The 19,823-nt window shown below is 39.4% G+C and overlaps 2 protein-coding genes across 2 annotated transcripts; one reads left to right on the plus strand and one right to left on the minus strand.

The window, feature by feature from the left end:
• Positions 1-823: 823 nt before the first annotated feature.
• Positions 824-9,239, plus strand: wfs1a (Wolfram syndrome 1a (wolframin); the record flags this gene model as incomplete). Its single annotated transcript, XM_079462735.1, has 9 exons — positions 824-1,400; positions 1,932-2,008; positions 3,228-3,372; positions 3,517-3,690; positions 4,273-4,350; positions 4,514-4,644; positions 4,799-4,936; positions 5,031-5,719; positions 6,593-9,239. The coding sequence occupies 9 exons, from the start codon at positions 824-826 to the stop codon at positions 7,770-7,772; spliced, it is 3,189 nt and encodes a 1,062-aa protein (XP_079318861.1). The 3' UTR covers positions 7,773-9,239.
• A 340-nt stretch (positions 9,240-9,579) lies between these two features.
• On the minus strand, positions 9,580-19,398 carry ppp2r2ca (protein phosphatase 2, regulatory subunit B, gamma a). The gene is made up of 9 exons (XM_079463454.1): positions 18,554-19,398; positions 17,315-17,412; positions 16,919-17,093; positions 16,521-16,633; positions 16,193-16,370; positions 15,156-15,320; positions 13,733-13,902; positions 12,923-13,014; positions 9,580-12,677 (listed from the first exon to the last, which is right to left on the minus strand). The coding sequence occupies exons 1-9, from the start codon at positions 18,615-18,617 to the stop codon at positions 12,386-12,388; spliced, it is 1,347 nt and encodes a 448-aa protein (XP_079319580.1). The 5' UTR covers positions 18,618-19,398; the 3' UTR covers positions 9,580-12,385.
• Between the last annotated feature and the right edge of the window lie 425 nt (positions 19,399-19,823).

Genomic DNA, 19,823 nt, shown 5'->3' on the forward strand with positions numbered 1-19,823 from the left:
CACATACATCCAGTAAAAATGCATATCATATACATCTGTTATCTTGTATGCTTCGTTGACATCTAGGTCACCGGTTTCCCTCGCAAGATTTCTATTCTTATCTCATGATTTAATAACAATAACATGAAGTGCACCTTTTAGCATTTGGTAAATATACCTACTCGTCTTGCTACACTACTTTGTCATGTTAAATCGCCAACCAATTAATCTATCATGTGTTTGTTCTTGCCATGAATCCCAAACAAGCACGATGACGAGGAACGGAGCAATGTCATGCGCTGCTCTATCAGTACCCAATCGGATAACAGGCATTTTTGACTGGCATTTAAACTGTCCAATTAGATCTTGTTCCCTGCAGGGTTGGTTTTAACAACCGTGGTTCTTTGGGCTCACGTTTCAGAGTGGTTATGAGTGCACGGAACGAAAACGTTTTTAAAGAATTTATTTTTATTGTGTCACGCCATATGTCCAATGTTTGAAGATCGTCTACCTAAATGAGTAAGTTGTTTTTATTTTGATTTCTTGCATTGTGAGTTGTAAATCAACTTGTTGTATGTTTGAACACACATATATTTTAGTAAAAGCCAAAAATACATTGTGTGGGTCAAAATTATAGATTTTTCTTTTATGCCAAAAATCATTAGGATATTAAGTAAAGATCATTATAATTTTGAGAGTTGCATGGAATTACATTTATTTTAAACAATAAAAAATGTAATACACGTTAACATCAAATGCATATTCTAAAGTAAATGGTTAGGACAGGGAAAGAAAATGTCTATTAACGTTTTCAAGCTCTTGTTTGTTATTCTCTATAGGTGAGATGGATGTTAGTGGCAATCCGCCATCACCCCAAGAGACTCTCGGGGGAAAAAAAGAAACCCCAAAACATCCCGACCCGCCTGTTCCCTCAACCGAATCCATTCCAGACACTGAGCTCTCTGGGACCGGTGGATCTCCTGTCTCCACCTCTGGCAGCCCAAACCGTCTGCCTAAATCCACTCCCTCTTTAACTCCAGATATTAAATCCAATGTTAAAATCACTAACGTTCCCTCTAAACCAACACCAGAGAACCCCAAAGCCCCTAAATGTACCCCTGCATCACATTTCTCTAGAACTACTCCAACTATGACAGAATCATCTCCAAAATTAACAACATCACAAACAGGCATTTCTTCTCCAACGGCATCCCAACCAACAAAATTATCTTCTAATGACACACCAACTCCAAACATCACGGTTTCCCCTGATCCTGACCCATCTTCAGCTCTCACCGCAGCACCTGTGGCGGGCTCTGGTAAGACCCCCCATCAACGAAGCTTTTTGGCTGCGGCCAAGCAGGTGATTGTTCAGGGGAAGATAAGAAAAGCAGAGGAGCAAGCCAAAGTTGAAGAGTGTGGTGAGTTTTTATACTTTTGAATCTGCACTTTTCAGTGTTGTATAAGTATCCATTTTTGTCACTTCACTATTTTGAAAAATGATAGTTGATTTCATACCAAAAGGGTTAACTGCGATCTAAACTTGGACTTGGGTTCTGACATGTAAACAGTAACAGAATGTTGATCTTCTGAAAAGACTATCTTTCTATGTGGACACCAGAGTCTGATTTAGCACTAATTCCAAAAATATCAAAAATATGGTTTTCTCATGTTGTGAAAATATGAAACGTCTCAGTAAGTATACTTCTGCTTTCTTGGTGTAGGTTATTCTGAAGGTCTAGGTAACAGAGATTTCAACAGAGATCTCTAAAAGCAGCATGTCATCTAATCTAATTTTATTCTAATTCAATTTAGTAGTTTGACTCGATCGGGGCCATAAAACAAATGAATTGTGAAACCCAGTAGGCGAGAAAATTTAACATTAAGCAAAGAACCTAGCAAAAAAAATTGTTAGTTAGACAGTTACATTGTTATTTCTTTTTTCGACTTAGATGATACTTATGAAGATCTGCCCTTTGAAGAGTTACTGGAGAAAGCCGAGGCCGGAGACCCCAAAGCGCAGAGTAGAGTGAGTTCCTTAAAATACATTTGAAATATGACTCACATTATTTGTAGAATGATAATGAAGAAATTCTGTACCATAAGGATTGATATGGGGGGTTACATAAGCATATTTGACATCTTTTGATATAACTTTACACTTGATCCAATCCTCCAACACTTACCCTGAAACAGGACAGAGAAAATTTGGTTGGAGTAAATATTGATACAACCCTATGATTAAACAAGCATTGAAAACATAAAAAAACTAAACCTAAAGTAAATTAGTTGACAATGTTTATTATTTTGTTGGTTAAGACTGTAAAATTGTAAATGATTCTCAGTTTTTAGGTAACAAGAATTTAATTCCTAAATGTTTTTGAACTCTTTCTTAGCAGTTGACAGAACATTTCTTTTGGCCTGGTAGTGGGTGCGTATCTATTTTCAGCTTTCTGGAAGATGATCCCTCTCTCAATATAACTAAACTACCCCTCATGTACACATTCTCACACATACACCGACATAGTCAGAGCATTGCATTGGTCTTTATATACAAACCCAGCTGACATGCGTAAGCGTACACATACATAGAAAGATGAGACCTCAAAATTATTCATGCAATGCAACTTCCTCTTTCCTCTGAAACAAATTCCAAACCCACCGCTTCTGCTATAATAGATAATTAGGGTACATGGAAGAATATATCATATATGCATAATAATATTAGGGGGGCTATACCATTCACACCATAGTTTGGATCATTCATTATAAATTGTAATCCACTGTCTATTAGGGATGTACTTTAATCTCTGAAGATGTTGGTAAAACCATTCACTGTGGTTTGGAAATTATAGTTCAGTGTTAGGAGAGGCTAAGATTAGATGTGGTTATATAACACCCTGTTTGGCTCAGTCTGTGTGTATGATCGGCACTTTACAGCTGCAGAAAGGAAATGTAATGAAACAAAACAGAAGTATGATTGGTTGGCCATATAATTACATTGTATATTGACGCATTAGTTGCCCCCAAACAAATTTGAATAATCTTTTTATCTTTATGTTGATCAAAACCTGTACTGTATATATGACATTCTCCTGTGGAACACAAAATAAGATATTTTGAGAAATTTCGAGAAATATATTGAGTGGTTTTGTTTGTATTTAAAGGTATAGTTCTCCCAAAAATAAAAAATCTGTCATCATTTACTCAACCTCTTCTCATTTCATTGTATGTTGTGTTTGTTTTAGCTTGGAAAATATTACCTTAAACTGGCGGAAGAAAAAGACCCAGAGACAAACAACCGTACAGCTGTTGAATGGCTAGTCAAGGCAGCTAAACGAGGTCGGAGGGATGCAGCCAAACTACTTCAGAAGTGCTGGATGAAGAAGAGGGGTGAGTGGAAGATGCGTGACAAAATAACAGAGACCATGACTTTAATTGTAGTTTATGCAAATGTAATTAGCTTGATCTTGGTTGTAATGCTGAATTTAATGATTATTTGGTAATCATTTTAATTGTCCTGTTTTTTAATGACAGGCATTACAGAGGAGAATGCACAGGAGGTGAGAAGTCTGTCATCTGAGAGTAAGCTTGAACAGTCAGTGAGGCGGGCAGCCATGATGATGTACTGGAAACTTAATCCTGACAGGAAGAAGAAAGTCGCCATGTCTGAGATGCTGGAGAACGTCAGACAGGTCAATGCTGTGCCAGGTAATTGGCAGATGCTTTTCACTCATCAAATTTTTTTGTTTTATTGATTATTTTTTAATATTGTGGAAACCAATATTTTTAACACATTCTGAGTTTTCTATTTGTGAGGAGTCTTTATATTCTCTAAATCCAGCGTTATATCCACTGTTTATATATTATTCATCACCGAAATGCAGTGAGCAAACAAACACAGCTACACTTCCGTCAACCGAGTGAAGCGGCATTGATGGGCGTGCTCTTTTGCTCGCTGGATGACACACGAGCATGCTTTTCCAGGAGAATTGTCCAATTAAGGACTAAGAACCCTTGTTATGAAATGGGAATCCATGTTTGAAAAAAACATTCAGAAACCTGTGCGAACCCTGGCAGAGTGAATCGAGCACAGAAATACTACGTCATATGTTCAACCCATTATTTGACCAATTCAGCATGAGAAGCCTGCATGTTTAACAAAGTAAAGAAGTCAAAATGCATGAAATAGCTTGTTACCTCCACTTTAACAATAGCAGAGGCCAATGGGATGTCACTAAAGACAGGGATAAATGTAATGTCGCTTAAATGTAATTTATACTTTTTTATCAGGCGAGCCTGCTATGTGTGGTGCAGTACCAAATGTACAAACTCAGAGGAAAGTCCTGGAGACCATGGTGTCTAATGAATGTAAGTGCACATCTAATACAAAACATAGGATTTCCATTAGATTTTTAAAGGATAAAAATAGAAACTAGAAATTGAATGTCCACCTCAATATCTGATATGAAAGCCAGTTATATGGTTAATTCCATCAACTATCACAACTGTGCCTGTTCTTTTTCTTTTACAGCTGGCTCCAAGTATGTGGATGTGGAAGATTTTGTGGAGATGACCAAAAAGTTCACAGAAAGCATTGGGCGCACTCCCAGGGAGAAAACTATTGTACAGAAAAGTCCTGCTGATGCTGCCACATTTGAGAAGGTGAGGAGCTATTATCAAGATCAGGGTCTGTTCAGAGAATAAATGATGACAGAAGTTTTATTTTAGGGGTGAACACTTCCTATTTGCTCCTACAGTATATCTAAAAATCAGCTGTGCCCCAAGCAGATTTAACTTATAATGGAAAGGTTTTTAGGGAAAAAATGAATTGGCCCCTGCCGTTCATAAGCGTCATCGGAAGACCAGTTGGGGAATGGGGAGCAGCGGCATGATACTTGCAACCAGACGCAGTGGTGCAATGAAGAGAGCTCTGGACATCAAAGCTCACTTCCTGGTAAAAACCTAAAAAAATGGATTATATAATGATTTGACTTTGTAAAATCTACATTTGAGCTTCCTGTTTGAATCCTGCTTTCTTTCCTCTGCAGGGTTTGCAGTATCCACTCCACTTCATTATTGAGATGAAAGAGCATTTAATCGATTGGGCATCTCGTGCTGGAGTCCAGTGGCTCAGCACCATTATCCCTACCCATCACGTCAACGCCCTCATCTTCTTCTTCATCATTTCCAATCTAACCATTGATCTGTTTGACTTTGCAATCCCGCTACTCATTTTCTACCTTTCCTTTATCTCCATGGCCATCTGCACGCTAAGAATATTTCAAAGCAGTAAAGGCTGGGAGAACTTCAGCGCCTTCACCGCACTCCTCACAAGCTTTGAACCCAGCCTAGATGTGGAGCAAGCGGAGAACAACTTTGGCTGGAACAACCTGGAACAGTATCTTTATTTCATGATATCAGTGTTCTTTGTGATCTTCACTTTTCCAGTAGCAGATAAAGGTTGGATACCGTGCTCAGAGCTCTCAACGGTGGCCATATTCTTTACCGTGCTGAGTTACATGAGCCTGAGCCCATCTGCTGCGGCATATGCACGAAGAGCATTGTGCATTGAGGTGGCCTCATCTCTATGCATCCTAACAAGCAGGTTGCCCAAAGAGATGGTAATAGCCAGGATGCTGGGGCGTACGTTTACAAAATTTCCTCTGGGAGAATCCATTGTGCTGGAGCTCAGTGTACCCTGTGTGCTCTACATCTACCTGATGTACCTGTTCTTCAGGTAAGGGAACCAATGTCACGTGTACATGGTTAAGGGATAGTTCACCTAAAAGCAAATAATATGTCATATGAAACATGTGTATGGTTCTTTCTTCAGTGGGACACAAAAGAAGATGTTTTGAGAGATGTTTTAGTGGTTTTGTGTCCATACAATAGAAGTCAACGGGGACCAGTGTTGTCTGGTTACCAAAGTTCTTCAAAATATCTTCTTTTGTATTCTCACACAGGTTTGAAATAACACGCAGATGAGTAAATGATTAAATAATTAATTTTTGGGCTGAACTGTCAACCTGCATTTCAATCTTGACATTAGGGGTTCCACAATATACATGTATTGACAACTATAGTGATATTGGGGTGTACATTCACAACCATGATTATGGATATTGTGTTAATTCTACACGAACAATAATATAGTATAGAATTAAGCACCAATTAAGTTTATTCTTAAGAGCCACAATAGTGGCTCTCCACTTCTGTACACTAAAAAGAGAGAAAACACAAAACAACCCGTCAGAGGAGACTTTCCTCTTTTGTGTTTTCATCTTTTGAAAAAGAGTTACTTTGGAACAATGCAACATCGTAAAAAGTGCTATATGAATAAACTTAGACTGAACAAAATTAAATTAAATCAATGATGAATTTGACTGATAGTATTATTTAAATTAGAAATTTCTATAGATATAGCAATAATATTGTCTTTAATTATTTTGGCCACAATAACCTTGAAGTGAAAATTTTATATATTGACACCTATACTTTAAATGATTGCAGTAATCCAGTAAATTAAATTTCTCTACAATTACATCCTCTTATTGCATAAATATAGTATTTTGATCTTAACCAAACCTAACTCTACCTCTTTTTGTCATAGTATGGCACGTATGAGGGGATTCAAAGGAACGTACTGTTTCCTGGTGCCATACCTGGTCTGCTTCGTATGGTGCGAGTTCTCTGTGATTCTGCTCCAGAACTCCACCACCATTGGTCTTATTCGTACCTGTGTGGCCTACTTCCTCTTCTTGTTCGCCTTGCCCGTCCTGGCTATGGGTCTGTTAGCAATGCTTTTGATTCAAATGGTTAAATGGTTTTTGGAACTGGAGTTAACCAAAATGCTGGTTACCCTAGCCGTGTGCGCTGTGCCTGTAACCCTGCGACTCTGGACCCGGTTCAGCCTTTCTATTCTCAATGTTTTTCGCTCCATCACCCACAGAGGCCCCGTCAAACTGATTCTTTTGTGCATCTCTACTGTTATTTTACTCAGCGGGGTCTATATATACAATGCGGAAGGAATGAAGGTCTACAACTCAACACTCAACTGGCAGCAGTACGGTACGCTATGCGGCCCCCAAGCCTGGCAGAATCGTGGCATGGCCCAAACTCAGCTCCTCTGCGGCCATCTAGAAGGTCACCGGGTCACCTGGAAAGGAATATTTCGCCGTGTGCGTGTAGCCGAGACAGAAAACGGAGCTCAGTCAGTTATAAACATGCTACCTGTATTCATGGGAGACTGGTTAAGGTGTCTCTACGGTGAGGTTTACCCAAAGTGCGAACCACGGAACAGTACGTCTCAGGTTGTGAATGTAACGGAAGGCGTCTTGGCTCCTGTCAACACCACATTCTTGTTTCTCCAGCAGGAAGAAGAGGAGCTCTGTAGAATAAAAACATTTGCTAAACATCAATGTCATGTAAAACGCTTTGATAGTTACCGGTTTGAAGTTACTGTAGGCATGCCGGTGGACGGGGTCATGGAACTCGACGATCCAGCAGGCGACATCATCCTGATTGCAAGCCATGAGTTTAAACAGGTGCTCCTGAATCTCGACCCAGGCAGTCTGGTTGAATTCAGCACAAAGCTTGAGGGGAAGTTGGGTGCCAGGCTACCTGCTTTTGAACTGAAAGCTATACACTGTCCAGACTGCAGCTCATCACTGGTGCCTGAAGGACGACAGGTCAAGATTGAGCGCAACTGGAGAAAGACAATGCTTAAAGCCATCAAATTTGCATTTGACTTTTTCTTTGCACCGTTCCTTCATGCTAGGATCAATGTGTGAAGGAGAACACAAAGAAAATTGGAAACAATATGGTTTTCAATGCATTTATAATAAATCTGAATTATTTTGAAGCTTCCTAATGATCAAACGAAGAAAATTTATTTTTTAAACATTTCTCTAAAGATTCATTGCTACGTCTTTATAAATATTTCAAGTATGTGATGGTCAGGTATTATTTTGTGGCAAAAGGAAAATAATATAAATGTGAGAGTGTTTTTATTAGGGATGTAACAATATTATTGATGTCTTGTTTTCGCAATAGCAAAATTGTCTAAAAATTATCGTGGTCACATGACTGTATGAAACGATAGATCTTCCAGGCCGAACATAGAGAATGTTAGAAAAAATTATAGACGTTACCTTTGGCAAGGCCTATCTTGTGTAGTTCTTTTATATTATAAAAGGGAGTTTTAGGTCATCTGATCCATCTCATACTATAACTCATACCTCTAAGCAACAGTTATGATTAGAGGATAAAGAAATAGGATGCTTATGGCAGGTTTCCAAGTCATCATTTGTCATTCTAAATATTGCAATAAATATTTTCATACCGAGATATTATCGTAAAGTGAGATTGTGATATTGTTACATCCCTTTTGTTTATCAATTGTGCATGCTTTAGGTTGTCATCAATGGGTAATACATTCAATAATTTACATAGCTTATAATGATAAACAGATCATTTTAATATTCATGTTTCATAAAATATGGACAGGTCCCAAAAAAATGAAAACCATGTGATCGTTGACTCATCAGCAGGATTGTTCAAACCTGTTTACATTTCTTTGTTCTGATGAACACAGTTAGCAATTTTCTGTTCTGGGACATCATCCACTACCATAGTAGGAAAAATAATATTGTATTTTTTTATTGTTTGTTATGTTGAACACAAAATAAGATATTTTGAAGAATTTGGAAAACTAACAGTTCTGGAGCACCTTTGACTAACATTTTAATTTTCTACTATTAGTCAATGATGTCGCGGAACTGAATAAGGTTTAATTCAAATTTGCAATCCAGTATGTTTAGTGTGTCATGTACATTTTGTTAGTATATACAGATGTGTTTTAGCCATTGCAAATGTAGGGTTGGATTTGGAAGTAAATTATATTTTAAGTTTTTTTTATTTTTCAAAGTTATTTTTTCCACAAAAATTCAGACACACCTTTCCAATCCAAATGATAACCCCGGGGTTGATGATGAGGATTGTTAGATGATCTTAATTATTGAGGTAATTATTTATTTTAATGTCATGTTCTTATCTGAATGTACATGCCAAAGAACAGTGATAACCTTCAATGTTGTCACAGTTTGTGATGTAAACATTTTTTGTCAATGGGGTGTGACACGTGTTTACAATATCTCAAAGTGCACTTTGAACACTGATGATCCCTGAAACTGTTTTTATTTGTGTAAAATGCATGGCCTTCAAACCTAAATGAAGTGCCTTCAAAATTAAAGAAATTCGAAATTACTTTGGTGTCCACCGCAGCTTAAACTAGCCAAGAACTGCTAACTAACATGGGAAGCTATGTTTTGTTTTTAGAGAAATCATTAGCCACAATAATACACTGGCATAAAAAATATAAGTACATTGAAATAAAAACAACACATTAAAGTAACAGAAAAAAATTATTAATTAAAGTCAGAACATTAAATTGCCATTTACTTGATTCAACTTTTTTTTCAATTACGCTTGCAAATACCATCAGACGGTAAACCTGCGTTCATTGAAAGCACTTTGTGTACACTATGAGAGAGAGAGAGAGAGAGAGAGAGAGAGAGAGTAATTCATGTAGAACTGACTCAAGGTGATATTGATTTAATCACATTCCTCCATTTGCCTCTTTTATTTTTCATTAAGTGTCAATAGAATATGTTTAGGCATCATAGATATACACATTAGTAACACTGGATAATGAAAAAACATGCTTTTCTGCGTGTATGCTTGCATGAATAGGCCTGTGTGTGTGTCTGAGAGAGGGAGTGGTCTTGAAAAACTCAAGCCATGTGTGTCTTGAGAGAGTGTGGACCGGGTAAAACTCAAGCCATTATTCCCTGGTTGCATTGTGATGCACTTCACCGCATGTCCGGAGAGGATGAGAGAATGCATAATGGCAGAAGGCCTATCACCATGGTAACAGGATGTCACGGTGCAACGTTATTTGGTAAGAGAATCCGAGTGAGAGAGGAACAAAGTCAAAAACAGCCGAGAAGCATCGTCTCAGACAAAAAAAGAGTAATTCTAGTAATCGATTTCAGCACTGCGGTTTTTAAAATAAAAAACTGGAAACTATCATTTACTTCCTCATGTCATTTCAAACCTGATTTCCTGCAAGGAACACAAAAGGAGCGAACCAAGCTGTTTGATACCAAGGCCAATCTCTTTTTGTGCCCCACAGAAGAAAGTCAAACAAGACTGAAATGTCACAAGGATGAGTAAATTACAGAATGTTAATTTATGGGTGCAATTACACATTTAACAAAAACAAAAAATAAAAAGGTGAGAGACAAATTTTAGGAGGCACAGTCTCGGTCCGTGTAGAGGAATGAAAATACAAAATTGGGACAGGGAAACACTTAAGAGACACTACAAAGACAGAAAAGGGACAAGCAAGCTTGTCGACAGGAGAGCACCCCATTAACATCATAACAGTTTCAAAATTAATGAATTAAAAGCATGGGTTTGACAGATACATTCATTCAAGCCTTTTTCATATAATAAAAACAATCGTTGACCTTTGTTTCATAAACTAAACTGACACCCAACACTTCATCACCACACCAACACCAAACAACCAGTCACCCAGAAGGTGAATGGCACCTTTAAAAAGACTCACTAGGTTCTTTCTACAGTGAATACGGAGTGACACATACACCTGTGTGGTAACAAATGTTTTATCGCTAAATACATTTTATTTTAAGAGTTATTTTAAGAAAAATGTTTCATACACACGCATGAGATGAAGACTCCAAGATGTATAATTCTACATAAGCTGGGTCATCTTTTTGTAAATCACACGACCTCCCAGTTGCTACTCACTTTATATTTGTAAACCTCATTATATTTAACAATTTGGGTTGCAGATTGAAACTTGTTAGAATTGGGCTAAACTGAAAACGTTTTCCTTTGCCAATGTTTGAAAACTTTTGTAGTACTTTTTTGCTATCCGTTTGTTTTTTGAATGGCTAATTTGTTGTTTTCCTTAACTGGATTTGGAGTATATGGATCGCTGCTAGTTGTTTAATGCAGTGTTTTGTTTTTCTTGTTTGATTAGGAAATATAACTGTGGTAGGTCGGTCTTGCTGGGTTGAAAACTGCAATAGCATTACGCAGGGCTGTCAGGAAAACCTCCTTGTTCTTTCACTTTCGATTTCACCATATACTGTATGAACCCAAACAGTACAGTACATATCAAAACAATCATAGCAGTGGAGTGTGATCCTCTCAAGACTGAGATTTAACGGAGGCCAGCTAGTGAAGAACTGTGCAGTGTAAACGTCACTCCCCGACCTCAAGACGTGCCCTAGCGTCTGGACCAATCCAGATTATTTTGGTACAAGTATATTGGCATTACAACTCATTTCAGCGTTTTGTTATGTACTACTTGTAAGTCGCTTTGGATAAAAACGTCTGCCAAATGAATAAATGTAATGTAATGTAATATAATGTAACTTATAAAACTATAATAAAAGTTGAAATTGCTTAACTTGTTTCTAAGAGTTGAAGTTAAAGACTTAAAGTAGTAAGTTGATTGTACGTTAACATTTTAGGACACATGTTTTTACAATGTATAAAAGTGAGAACATTAGCATGACGTTGGCCACATTTTACTTCTTTGTGACAGGCTACGATTTTGGCTTTGGTCATTTTGACCATACCACACAGGTGTAAATGTAATCCATTGTGAGGTGTAACCAAGTTAAGACGCAAGGAGCAGTCCATCTCAACTGTGCAACAAGCACTGGAATTTACAGCTCCTGCAAGGATTTAATATAGTGATTCGGTCTAATATGCATCTCCACAAACGGTCAAAGTGAAGAAAAAAGTGAGCTTGTTTAGCGGATGCATTGTGGGACAGATTTTTGGGAAGCACGTGATAGGAAGACTGCTCTGAGCACTCTTGTTACCATGACAACTGAGTAACCTGTATCCATGGCAACCTGGCAAGGAGAACTGGAGCTGTCTCATTCCTGATGCTCGGCCCAGTTGCGCCACCCCTCATCCCTTCTGGCTGTCAGTCACGTCAGCACATTCTGGGATTGGCTGACAATCCCATCCATCACCTATCAAAGGAGTCCAGGATTGGCTGAGAGTACAGTCAATCATACTGTAAAATTCACAAAGCGGAGCTCATTGCAACATTCTTGGCTGTGTAATTAACCAGAAAGTTGTTAAACTTTATACATCAATGCTTCTCCAAGTGTGCAGTTTTTCCGACAGAAAAGCTTAACTGCAATGTAAATCTGTATATTTTAGGGGTCTGGCATTTATGTCCATCTCCACATGGCCGATGATGTATACGTTTTCTAATTGATGATCAAATCGAGTTCATAAATGTGGTTTTGAATGCATGTGTGTGGCCCTGTGGCAACCCCATTGATGTCTCTGGTCACTGGTTTTCAGCATTGACCCTGTCCTGAAAGATATAGAGGTTGTTGGTGGCTGCAATGGCGATGATGTTTTCCGCCGGGTGCCAGGCCATGTGCAGAATCTTTTTAGTGAAGTCCAGACTGTCCACGCCCACATCGCCACGGCGACGACGGCCTCCGGTGTAAACGCGGCGAGTCCGCAGCACGGCTCGCGGTTTGCTGCTCTCTCGCCATGCCTCGAGGGTCACGCCGCGACCCGTCTCACGATCAAACATCCGGAAAAAACTGTTATACGCTCCTGTCATGATAACACTTGGAGGGGATATGATGAGAGACACCAAAGCATGACGGGTAATGTTTAAGTAACAGAATCAGTGCGGGGAGGTTTAAAGTGGAAGAAAATAAAAAGATTATGATATGAATTAATGGAAGTGGAAGAACATAATAATAACGAATGGAGGTAAGGAGAAAGGAATTAGGAAGAATCACAAAGTATGAGTAGGAAATACACGAAATATGCCTATATTGGAAAAATATAATAATACAATTTAGCCTACCTGTCTGTGCTGTTCCACACGCACTCAAATTTGTCAAAAATGCAGTCGTTTTCATAAAGCGAGCACAGTTTACTCCTCAAGTACTCGTGAACCTGAAACACACAAAAAATGTCCTTACATTTTCATTTGATCTTTGTTTACCATAGCTTCAATGAAAGTTTTTCTCTAACATGAAAAACCGTTGAGTAACAACTTCTCTTAGTCCCTTATTGGCCAATTCTCCCGGAAAAGCATGCCCACGGCAAGGAGAAAGAACCCAACCACACGTGAACCAACGAGCTATAGGAAGACACGCTTACCATCAAGATTGGCTGCGCTGTGGGCCTGCAGCTGCAGCTTGTTACTTTTACGATAGTGAGAGAAGTTGAGGTGTTTTGGTTTGTTCACAGCATTTCAGTGATGGATGTTATAAAAACAGTGGATATCATGCTGGATTTGGAGATCGTTTGATACGAGATAATGCGGTCCCTGCTCTAAAAGGTTCCAGCTGGACATCAACCGCAACACGGTAAGTGAAACTGAGTCATATGTCTGTTTTGTTGGCAATGAGTGTGCACGTGCTTTGGTTACAGCCTCACACCCCGACCTCACATGGCCTAAAAAAAATCTTTGCATTCTTTGTATCTTTGGACAGTTTTGGTAGTAAAACTGAAGTCATTACCTAGTTAACAACTGCTGTTAGTACTCACAGTGGTATACAGACCGCATAAAAAAACTGTCAAACTTTTTAAACCATATCAGCCCAAAATGATCAATGTTAATGTATTCTTAGTACAGATTAAACCAAGATCACTGATATGTTTTTCTCACCTGGTAGGTCTCCACCGGGCCCTTCTCCATGTTGAGGTCCCATACCTTGACAGTCAAGTAGTCTCTAGTAAGCAGATATCGTCCACTGTGGCTGAACTTAACGTCAGAAACCGACGAAATGATCTCAGAGAAGAAAGAGCGATTGCCTGGGTCCTCTGGCTCCTCAAAGACTTCCAGAAAGAGGAAAAATATTCAATTCAAACTGAATCCAAGTTCCCTTGAAATAATTGTAGTGGTGCAGCTTTTGACACTTAAAGGAAGAGTTTAACCAAAAATTAAAGTTCTGTCTTCATTTATTCACCCTCAAGTTGATCCAAATCTGAATTAATTTCTTTGTTCACATGAACACCAAAGATCTTGAAGAATGTAGTTCTGTAGAATGGTTTCTGGGGCACTTTTGACTACCATTGTTACTTTTCCTTCTACTGTAGTGGGCAATAACTGTTTGGTTACAAGCATTCTTCCAAATATCTTACTCTGTGTTCATAGATACAGATTTGGAACAACTCGAGGGTGAGTAAACTCATTTTACTGTACGGTCCATTTAAGGACGATTGTTTTGAATGGATGAAGCTCCATTAGCCCTTAGTTGCTCAGTACATTCTACTGTACGCTGTCGCTTTCCATCAGTAGGCATTTTGTGTCTATCCGGGTCTGCTGGGAACCGTTTCAATGGTTTCACAGTTAATGATGGCAATAAAAAGCCTTCAACACTGCAGTGTTTTAATGTAGCTATAAGAGTAAATCTTGCTTCAAGTGCCAGAGTGCTAATTTCTCCTGCAGCTAGCGCAGCTGTCCTTCATAATTGTTATCGACTTCATTGCTTCCTGCTGTGTTTTTTAACCGAGAAACTTACTAGCAGGTTCTGAATAAGTTGATTATATTGCTCCACACATAAGATTTCAAGGGAAGAAAAAAAACTTTGGAAACATTGTAGGAACCTCAGATTTGTATATTCAATCATTCTCATGTTTTTCAAAACCTGTCCTTTTTTCATTCATACAGGGCTGAAACAGCATAAGAGTCATTTATTATGAGTCATTATTTATTTATTTTGGGGGGCTTGCACTATTCCTTAAGGGATAGTACACCCCAAAAGTGAAAATGCTCTCATCATTCACTCACCCTCATGTTATTATAAACCTGTATGTTCTGCAGAACACAAAAAATACATTTTGAAGAATGTAAGTAACCAAACAACTTTGGCCCTATTGACTTGCATTGCAAAGAAACGGTCATACACAGGTCTAAGACCACATGAGGGTAAATAAATGATAACAGAATGTTTATTTTAAGGTGACTACCCCTTTAAGATGGCTTTAATTCTACCTCATTTATTACAATTTCAGTTACCAGTTTTACTGTTAGACATTAAAAACAAAACATTACAACTACAGCCTAGTTTTATAAGGTGCGTGCTTACTTTTGGAGTGCTTGTCACAGAGAGCGGACTCTCTCATGTCACAGAGGCGTAGCGTGCCTTTACTGCTGCTGTACACAAACATATGGCAGTGATGCGGGTGGAACTCTGCTGCTGTTATCACCTCTGTCAGGTCCTCCATATTGGCTGGCTTAATGTCCACAATGTCTGAGAGGTGAGTTGGTCAAGCGAACCTTTAATTTCAAGAGCTTCATGTACACAACCATTCAAAGGTTTAGGGTCACTATCCCCCCCACCCACAAAACAATAGTAAACACATTAAAACCATTGCAAAACAAAAAGGAACTATGCGACTTATAAATTTAAGAACCTCTGGTACCATTGGGATGCACACAGAACCACTAAGACGTTTCTCAAAATATCTTCCTCATGTACCAAAGAAGAAACAGGTTTGAACAACGTGAGGGTAAATAAATGGTTACATGGTTGATCTCCCCTACAACATGGCTACAAAAATCCCCAAAACATTAATAGTCAAATATCCTGGATTTCCAACTGCAAGCACATAGAGACAATAGAAGCTTATTATGTACGTATCATTGGCTCCCTCAAAGGTATAAAGCCGTACAGTTCATTATTATTCTGTTCACACGCACATCTACTTTCACTCTGCACTACATGCATGCACACACAACCCCTATTCCTCCTGAAGGTAGCTATTATGTGTTTTAAGGGAGAGTGTTTCCTTAGTGAATTATTTAATGTTTCCGTAGATGTTTCATTTCTAGGTCAGCGGCATGTTAAACAGGGTAGCTGCTATGCAGTCTGGAACACAAAACCGCTGTATCTTTAGTCTAGTAATAACAACCCAGTTCAGTAAAAAAACAATGTTCTAAAATCATACCAAAATGTCATTTATAGCTGTATCCCAGTTATTTTTAACATGTAGTTCACATAGCTCAGCCTGTAATCTAAGGAGTGGACAGTATACCTGTATATGAATATGCCAATAAAAGCATCATGATGAGTCTCTTCCTCTACTTTTGTGTGTGTGAGAGAATAGAGCACGTGAAGGATACTGAAGCTTCGGTCTGTGATGTCCAGATGCCACATGTTGATCCTGAGATCATCAGCCGACAGGTATGTCTCGCCATCGCTGTTGACTGAGATGGAGTTGACATGGTAGGTGTGGCCATTGGCAAAGATTCTCCTGGGCCGCACTTCGACCATCAAGTCAGTGGGCTTTAGGACCGGTACCTTGAAGGAAACAGATTATGGCATCTTCTGTTTATAGGACATGGACTGACATACTTTTAATAATAAGTCAGTGACTAATGCAAATGCTAGATCAAATCCGTAACACGTCCTGCATTGTATTGATCGATCTATCATCAGCTGTGGAAATACCCGTAATGAGGTCACGGTGGAGATGTCCTTTATTCGTCCTTCTTCATCCTTCAGATTGTAGCCCTCTGGCCTTTTGTCTCTCTCGCTCACCTTCCATAGCTTTATCGTTTTATCTGTTGAAGTTATTATATAAGAATGATATCAATTTAATTGTAGAATGAAACTTTCTATAGCAAAACTGATCATATTCCTCAACCATTCTGGATTTTGCAAAGCCCTATTATATAGGGACCCAATTAATAATGCATTACGTTTCGGCTTCATTTATAGATTATGGTAGTTTTTCAATCTACAATTACTTTATATAAAACAATTATTTTATATACGCTTTTTAAGCATTGGGTTATTTGGACAAATATGAGATTGGATTAAACCACTGATAGGGTGCTCGGGGTTACCATTGGTTGAGAGGAGAAAATGGGCAGCGTTTTGCTGTGGCAGCCATCGGATCTTGTTGATCTTCTCTTCAATTTCCAAACTCTTCAGATAGTCGAAGTCTGGTTCATGACTCTGGAACGTACTGTAGACGTTATACTCGCCCGATTCGCCCAGCTCCTCATATTCGCCTTTAGGCTGTATTGTGGAATAAGACATACACTTACATACACACAATCCTTCAACACATAATTCATATTTGCAGCTCAGCATTTTTACGAATCATTATGACCTTTGATCTGCCCCCAACCTGCCACCACCAAGTCAACATGTTCAGAATCGAATTCATCCTCATGCATATCATCCTTTCTGCATATTAAAATCTCTATTATCCTAGTGCACTTCACAATCTGACCTACCTCTGTCTCTCTCTGAAAGATGACCACTCTCCCCCCCTTATCCCCGGTAGCCAACAGATCCCCCGTCTGGTTAAACTCCACAGTAGAAATGACATCAGCTAGACAGAGGGGGAGATAGAGAGAGAGAGAGAGAGAGAGAGAGAGAGAGAGAGAGAGAGAGAGAGAGAGAGAGATTAACCTATAATGAAGATGAATAATTTATAATAAAGAATATATATATTTATACAGAAAATAATACACATTTTATTGTACTAGTAAGTAATTAAAAATGTTTAAAAATTATTTAAAACATTTTTAAATTATGAAAAAAACAATGTGTATACAGTTTATTATCACTCTCTCTATAATATCATAAAGACCTGACAGCAAATTTAAGTTTTCATTTCAGTAAACACATGCATTCTGCCTCGAATTTTTTTTTGTATTTATTGTGTTTCTGTCATATTACTCTCCATGATTTATGCGTTTTGAACAACTGCAGATGACACCACAGCACATTTCACAACTCCTGTTTACACATTTCAAGAATAAAAAAAAATGATTAAGAATAACTCCAATCTTGCGTGAAAATCCCAGGCAAAAAGTATTTTACACTACAAATGAACTAAAGTAACAGCGGTGCACAAACATGTGCTAGCACTGCACAAATGATCGCATAACTTTCTACGCCAACACTTTTAGTCAAGAGCTTTTAATGGGAATTACTTTTTCACACCCTAAAACTTGATAAACAACAAACGCTTCTGCCAACACCATGACGACACCCAATAAAAATAGCCTGGGCTGCTCTTGATAAAACATTGTGTAATGTGATTATGGTAAGCCTTCAAAAGACATGCATTATTCCTAACGTACAGACAATATCCTGACAGAAACGTGCAAATAGTGCAACAAGAAATTAAAATATATACCGACAGACTTTAAATTAAAAATTGTATTTGAAATTGAAGCATTTACCAAGTAATAAACTATGGGTGGCTTCCCTTAAAGCTTTATCCTTCAAACAATAAGAATTTGCATGTGTTTTACTGAATAATGCATGCTGTAACCCAATAACAGGTGTGTGATGGGAGAAGGTGACCAAAGTCTGATGAGTCAGCTGAAACACAAGACTACGGTACAGCTGCTGAGACCAAGGTTACATTCAGGCCTTAAGAGAGGGGAACGAAATCAAATTATTTGTGTACGTGTGGCAGATCCGTGTTCCCCGTGTGACTGACAGCGTGTGCGTGCACATACCTTCTGTGACATAGTCTCGGAGGAAGCTGTGATTGATTTTGGGGCTCTCGCCGTCCTCACCCATCTGAAGCGGCGGAGTGCGTAAGCGCGCCCGTCTGGAGCAGAGCCGTCCAATCCGTGCTGTCCCACCCCCCCGGTGCTTTGCCCATGCTGCTGCGGCCTAGCAGGGTGGCCTGCCGCACGGCATCCTGGGATACTGTCCGCCTTTGTCAGGAGGAAGAGAAGCTGCGAGGGATGAGGATCTGAAGGATGGAGAAGGGAAATGTAAGACAAAATGACAGCTGGGGTGTAAAACCAGTCTCCCGCGTTGGAGCGTGTGCTCAGTCAGTTGGAGAGAAGGACCGTGTCAAGCACGCACTCATGCATGGACACGCGCTCCGGCATGCACGCGTCCACACGGCCTGATGCCCAGCCAACACTGCCTGGCAACAAAAAACGCAGAGGAAAAAAAAGAGGAAGGCCCTCGGATGTAGGTGTATTTGAGTGATCCGTAGATCCGCTGTGCTGCAGTAAGTCCGAGACAGCAGATGCTCCCAGGCTCCAGTAGTCCTTGAAGGAGAGCAAAGGGTAGCTGAGGAGTGAGACAGGTTGTCTTCCACAGGAGAGATAAGGAGCAAGATGGGAAGAGGAGAGGCCTGATTCAACCTCACGGCTTCACAGTGTGTCCTCTCGCTTCTGCTGCAGTGTGACGGAGTATGTGTGTGTGTATACGTGCCTGTGTGTGAGGGGAAAGGAGAGAGAAAAAGAGAGAGATGAAATAGAGGGGGGAGGGAGAGAAAGAGGGAGAGAGAGAGAGGATGCCGCTAGCCTGTCTTTCGCGAGTACCGCTGCTGCCGAGCATCTGCACAGCATCACAATGTCATAGAAACCTCCTCCCTTTTTGTCCAATCACAGCTCTGTTACCTCCGGTGGCCCCTCCCACTGCAGGTGACAAGAGGAATGAGCCTGTAGAGGAGAGTACATGAGAAAATCAGACAGATGGAGGCAAAAGAACGAAGGATGCAGAGCAACAGAATGAACCGAGAACCGGGACTGCGAATCCATATGTCAGCTGATGAGCAGCAAGGGAACATCTCAAAGGGGAAGAATAGACGAAAATCCAATAAAAGAGCTGATTTATAGGGAAGACATTAGGGATGGGCATGAATATGAGAAGAGATTTGACTGAATAAATAGAGGATGGAGAGAACAGGGAAGAGATGGAAAGTATGAAATATGTTATGAAATATAGACATTTTGAAGAACGAAGGACAGCAAAGAGTTCTGGGCA

Source organism: Barbatula barbatula, assembly GCF_947034865.1.
Source record: "Barbatula barbatula genome assembly, chromosome: 8".
In the NCBI taxonomy this organism is placed as follows: Eukaryota; Metazoa; Chordata; class Actinopteri; order Cypriniformes; family Nemacheilidae; genus Barbatula; species Barbatula barbatula.